The 6,764-nt window shown below is 35.0% G+C and overlaps 1 protein-coding gene across 1 annotated transcript; it reads left to right on the forward strand.

Annotated features, from left to right (window-relative positions):
• The first annotated feature begins 3,603 nt into the window (after positions 1-3,603).
• Taldo (transaldolase) lies at positions 3,604-5,591 on the forward strand. Its single transcript, XM_090407987.1, has one exon. It carries the CDS (start codon positions 3,908-3,910, stop codon positions 4,901-4,903), a length of 996 nt encoding a protein of 331 aa, XP_090264113.1. The 5' UTR covers positions 3,604-3,907; the 3' UTR covers positions 4,904-5,591.
• The last annotated feature ends 1,173 nt before the right edge of the window (positions 5,592-6,764 follow it).

Consider the following 6,764-nt stretch of genomic DNA (forward strand, 5'->3'; position numbering starts at 1 on the left):
CTTCTGCATCTCTTACCTTCATGCCATCTGCATTCAGATGAGTTATTCTTTCATAAACATTTTTTCTTTTACTTGCTGCATATCGATAGAATTTTTTTGGGGTTGTCTTTAGCATGCAGAGCCATCTTTTCATACTCAGACTTTGTTTTCCATACAACAATTGTGACTCTTCTGGCCTAGTGCTTATAATTTTCATAACGGTCATCATCTTTATGCACACAGTATTCCTTCTGCATCATTCTTTTCCTTATGAATCTCTTGCTTAATAAGATTACACATCCATTTTACTCCTACCCTGTTTATTCTTAGAACTCTAGGGATAGATTCTGATATCACATCATTAAATATTGTTGAAATGCTTCCCATGCACTATTGCAGTGGCGCACCCAGGAAGGGGGCCAAGGGGCCCTGACCCCTTCCAAAAGAAAAAGGAAAAACACACTAGAAAATTTTCCAAAAATCTTTTCCTAATTAAAATTCATTTTTTTTATTTATGTTGCATCATGTCTTCTATGTCTATACTACTTATGAATTAGCGATCATTGCAGATGCTCAGTCATAGATCGTATGCGATGCCTAGTGTGTATTCTCAAATCGTCTACTCAACTCTCCCCTCCCAAAGATTAAATCTTGAGTGCTCGTCCCCCTCCAAGATTAAATCCTGAGTGCGCCACTGCACTATTGATATTCTTTCCATCCAGCAACCAATCCCATTCCACTGAACTCAGTATACTCCTCAATTGGTTATAATTTCCTGCTTTGTAGTTCAGCATGTAACCTTTTCTGAATGGAACCATTCTTAAATTTAGTCATTCCCAAGTGAGTACTGCATGATCACTGTAACCAACTAGAGGTAAAATGGTTACATCTTCAACTGAAACGCCCTCTCACACTATAATCAAATCTAACGTTAATTAACCTCGAGTCCCTTCTGTCACATGCTGCTTGAGAAAGTTGTCCCGCAACAGCTCAATAAATTCATTTTCATTCTCCTCATTAGATTCTACTGCTACCAAATCAATATCTGGATAATTAAAGTCTCCAATTACTATTACTCTTTTCGCGCTCATCTTGTCCATTTGGTGTTGCATTTCTTCATCACTAACAACCGATCCACCAGGTCTGTAATAGCACCCAACTATGTAATTGATCTTGTTAGATTTCACTTCAAAGTCACTGCCCCATGAAATACTTTTAGTAGTACTGCAATCATAGGTCTCAACTCTAACTGGATTCAAGCCATCTGATATCATTAGCAGCATGCCCCCCCCTCCTATCATTCCTAAAAATATTATACCCCTTTACACGCGATACTAGTTAGTTGTCTGATTCTGACAGCCAGGGTTCACTAATGCCTACAATCTGAGGTTCCAACATATTGACCAAGGCAGTTGGACAACTTGCAGCTCTCTATCTTTCTCTAGTGCCATATACATGTAGACATCTTACACACGTTTGATAGGCCCGAACCCGAAGAACACAAATTCGAAATTGTTTTCTCTCCTAGTAATCATTTCATGATAAAGCCCATTCCCATCATTAACACAGTTATATAACATTATCGCTCTTACACTCACATTCTCCCCTTTATAATTTAGTTTCATTCACTCTCCGTGTTAGGTCTCATACTAGTTATTAGTTTTTCAAGACTCCTGATATCAATTGCATTCAAGTGTAGGTCGTCCCTCTTATGCAAATTGAATCTTCCCTCATCAGCCCTATCTAACTTTTGGAGACTGGGCAGTTCAATCTCCATTGGTACCCAATCAGAGATAGTTGGCCCAAGGCTATTACTAATTAAGTGGCACTCAGTAGAGAGAGACGACTCAACAAATGCCCCATCTGGTGGTCCCTAACCATAACACTCGTATTTAATGTCTGAAATAATGTGGGTTCTACGGTTGATTTTCTTGAGTTTACGGGACGAAAAACCCTCTTGCCCATGCCAGAGATCGACTAACTCTGGAACCGGTCGAAAAAAAAACTTAGAAATATTTTGTTTCTATTCGACTAGATTCAAAACCAAGAAGTCTTCCTTCATGCGGTCAAGCGCCGTGGTATGCAAACGTGATGTTCGGGTTAGCAGAACCATTTTTCTTGCCAGCACATATTCACCTGTTCCCTTCGAATCATCAGTTTCCTTGCTTCTGCACATTAAACTAAACTTTGCTAAAAACGTTTTTAAAACACTGAATTCTAAGTTAAATAGGGCTAAAAACGGCCTCGCCTATTCCCTGTATATACGGGAATAAAAAGGCGTTAACTGATTTTTTTTAAAATTATTTAAATGAAGATGTTCTTTAAATATAATTCCTTTCGTCCTTTGAGGGAAAGTTCTTAGACTTATGGAATGCATAAATCTATGAACTGCATACTATTCCTCCTACGCAATCCTTGGATTGATTCGTTTGCTAACATGGATATTTTATTCAATTCATTTCTATAAAAACATGGTAATATATCTGTAACTTTCATTCCTTCACTTTTAATGAAACGTACCAATAAAAGGAAAATGTTTTATTACAGGTTTAATTTAAATTTTCCAAAGACTGTGTAGAGATTCCGTAGGTCAGTCGGTATGGACGAAGCCCTTTGATCGGAGAGAGTTCGGTTCGATTACTATCCATGACGTGAGGAACTGTTATCTGGTCTCTGTCGACTAAAGGTGAGTTAGCCGTCTCATATGGAGGTAGAGGGTTTTTTAACCCGAAACTAGGGCTTTTCGTTCCTCATAATAAGCAAACAGGTTCCGTGAACACCCACACGGATCCACAGTCAAAAATAAATAGGGAACTTTTCCCTTGCACTTGGTTTTTGGAGCCCCTGTGCAGTATTAGTAACAGTGTTGTATTATGGATAGATCCATAACTGCAAAACTTCAATATGAAGATGCCGCCTAAGAGAGAAAGAAAGACTGTGTGTTCATAAAAGTGTTGTTGGTAGAAGAAAAGTCCTCTTTAAGACTTCCAGGGTAACAATTAGCAATGCTGAACCAAGGAAGTTAACTGAGGTTCGGCTGTTGCTGTTATCCTGGGTGATGAGTTTTTTTTTTAAGCGCCTCCGTAGCGCAATTGGAAGAACGACGGTACATTGCGCCCTTCGATTGGAATAGGCCTAAGTTCGATTCTCGTCGCGACGGGAGGAATCTTTATCTGGTCGATTTCAATCGATGGTGAGTTAGCCGATCTCATACGGAGGTAGCAGGGTTTTTTCTCCCGGAAACTCGGGTTTTTCATCCCGCATACATACAAATCGGCCCTTCAGAACACACGCAATTTACAGACAAAAATTACTAGTTGTGGTGGTGTTGGAGGTGGGCGGTAGATGGCGTTGATTCGTAGTAGAGGTAAGGTGTAGAGACAGTTGAAGATGTCCTCCCGCGATGAGTCTTCGGACTCCTTGGAGGTATCAGGAATAATAATAATAATAATAATATTTTTAAAACTCGCCTATAATATACAGTAACAATATATATTTATTATCGTTTTCTTTAATAGGTAATTGGCTAACGATTCATAGAGGGCAGGTAAATCAGAAATATAGCGCCGCCACATATAAACTGTATTATGATTGGTTCAACAAATATTATCTCATTCCAAGAATCGGTACCGTTTTATTACAGGTTTGATCTTCGTTGTAACTTGTGGTGTATGTTTATGTTCGTGTGAAAAAAAAACTCAGGTACGTGATCGAAATCGAAGAATGTTATATTGTTCAGAACTCTATTGAACTTTGCGATACACTCCATATCCTAAATTACAGCCGATAAATTATTCTTATCGTTGGAATTGTGTGATATAAACATTTATTGCTGCTGATTTCCTGTTTGTTGCATAATTTAGGTTTTTACCAAACAGGTTTGTAATATAAAGTTTATATTATAAGTTATATTTAGTTTTTCAAATTAATGACAGAACCTATTCCAAAAGTAGCAAAAATGGTGTCTACTTTGGATAGTCTAAAACAGTATACAACTGTTGTTGCAGATACTGGTGATTTTCAGGCCATAAAAAAATACAATCCAACCGATGCCACAACAAATCCATCTCTGATATTAGCCGCTTCCAAAATACCTCAATATCAATCCCTGATAGACAAGGCTGTAGAATATGGAAAAAAACATGGGAAGACACTTGAGGATCAAATTTCTTATGCAACAGATAAGCTGTTTGTGTTGTTTGGTTGCGAGATTTTGAAAATTATTCCTGGAAGAGTTTCAACTGAAGTTGATGCCAGACTTTCATTTGATAAAAAGGGTTCCATCGCCAAAGCACGCCATCTTATTCATTTATATGAAGAGGAAGGTATTAAGAAAGAACAAGTACTTATTAAATTGGCCTCTACTTGGGAAGGTATTCAAGCAGCCAAGGTACTAGAGGAAGAGTATGGGATTCATTGCAATATGACCCTTCTGTTCAACTTTGCACAAGCTGTGGCTTGTGCAGAAGCTGGTGTAACCTTAATATCTCCATTTGTTGGCCGTATTTTGGATTGGTATGTTGCTAACACTGATAAAAAGTCCTATGAACCTTTAGATGACCCAGGTGTCAGAAGTGTTACTAATATCTATAATTATTATAAAAAGTTTGGTTACAACACCGTAGTTATGGGTGCTTCTTTTCGCAATGTTGGCCAGATCAAAGCTTTATGTGGCTGTGATTTGTTAACGATCAGTCCCCAACTGTTGAACGAACTGTCGATGTCTAGAGAAGAGGCACATCCTCATTTGACTGTGGACTCAGCCAAAAAAGTTGATATGGAGAAAGTCACTTATGATGAGAGCAAGTTTAGATGGGAAGTAAATGATGATCAAATGGCAAATGACAAACTTTCTGAAGGAATTAGAAAGTTTGCTGCTGATTCAATAAAGCTTGAAAATTTGTTGAAACAGAAGCTGAAGTAAAATATTTTACACTCTGGTGTACCCATATTGTAACTGAATTTCAAAATCTGCTTATAAATTTTATTCATATAATTTTTAAACTGGACAATTAAAATCCATTTTCTGTGAAGGATTTTTATTTTTAACAATTATTTTTACAATATTTTTGTATTTTTATATTTGCTTTTTCAAAAACATTGTTCTCTAACACTGCACCTAGCATTTAATCTTAAGTAAATGTGATATGTTGAAATGTAACATGGAGTAATTTTTGATTAAAATCGTATGTTAAATTGATGTACCTGTTATAAGAGGCTTATTCAACATATTGTAAATGGATAAATATTTCAGTAGGAAATTTTATGCATGAATTTGAATTAGTTCATAAATAACTTTCCCAAAGTACTCAGTGAGATTTGTGTAAACTGCAAAATACTGTGATTTGTGTACATAATTTCAAAAAAGTTTGAATTTAACCACTGTATATCCTCATTTGCAGTCTTATGCAGGTAACTAAAAATGACTTGCAGTATATATCATGCATTATCAATGCATGGAATATTTATATAAATGTACTTAAATTATATGAACATTTTAGAATACTTTCTAAAATTACTATTTTAATTTCAAACAAGCTGATTGTAATGAATTTTCAACATGTTGAAATGCTTGCTTTTATTATACCATGAAATAAATTTATTTTGAACTATGTTTAGTTTATTGAATTCATGAAAACACTTAAGCAAGGTTTCTTTAAACACTTAAATGTGGAAATTGAAATTAAATTTAAGGCAGTTAATATTACCAGAGATGTATTTTACACATAACTTTAGTAAGTTGGTAGATTTGGCAAATCCAGACATAAAGAATCAAAATCTGCAAATGTTATTTGCATCTCATTAATATTATCTAGTTAGGAATGTTTTCTTTGTCAGTTAGCTTCAATATTTCAAGACAATTTTTCTCATTGAGTATATTGAGTGATTATTACATTAAAAAATTTTTTTTCTGGAATCCCCCCCCCCCCCCGCAAAAAAAAAAACAGCCAGCACCTTTAAAAGAATTAAGTTCTTTTTATTATTATTCTTTGCAAGAACTTTATTACATGAAGTGAAACCATCCATTACTGTGTAGGTTTTGCTATATACCTGAGACACATCTTAAAGCAGTCCAAAAAAATAATGAATTCCTTTAGTTTCAGTACAAAAAATTAATGGTTTGATTATGGCAGTTATGTAAAATGACTGCTAAAATGTATATTATGCATTATCATTTTATGAAATATAAACATACTTAAATTATCACCTCTGTAGTCAATTATGGGAAAATTTTTGATTAGTAATGAAATTAATCAAATATGCAAAATTTATTTATTACAACTAATTTGGTTAAAATTGAAAGGATAAAATAGCATCCATATTCATTGCATAGTGAATATTTCGCTGAGGAAAGTTTTCCAAAATTGGTTTGAGCATGTTAGACAAATGTGGAATCAGTGACATTAATTTCTCAAGATTTCAAGCTACATAGGTCCTTAATGGTTTAGAGCTTGCAAGCATCCACTTTCCCTTCTCTTCATTGCAAGTTCCATAATATGATAGTTGTCACTGCTTGATGCCCACTTATTTTATTGGAAGAAAAGCGAAGTAATCTTAATAAAATTTATAAACACATGCAGATAGGAATTTTAAAATAGGTATAAATTTCTTATTCAGCTGAATTGCTGTTCTGTGCTTCATTGCAATAGAATTGCAAACAATTACTGTTTCTTGAATGTAAGCTAAAACTTGCAAAAGGTCTTTCAATGCTATTCATTAATATGATTAGTGTAGTTGAAATACATTTTAAAGGATTCTGGTAGTAAATAATTGCAACTAAAACC

This window comes from Typopeltis vanoorti, chromosome 18, assembly GCF_054136105.1.
Source record: "Typopeltis vanoorti isolate ZY-2024b chromosome 18, IOZ_Tvanoo_1.0, whole genome shotgun sequence".
Classification (NCBI taxonomy): domain Eukaryota; kingdom Metazoa; phylum Arthropoda; class Arachnida; order Uropygi; family Thelyphonidae; genus Typopeltis; species Typopeltis vanoorti.

Excerpts from the sequence above, each read along its gene's own strand:
- Taldo (XM_090407987.1), top strand. The coding sequence starts at position 3,908 with ATGACAGAACCTATTCCAAAAGTAGCAAAAATGGTGTCTACTTTGGAT.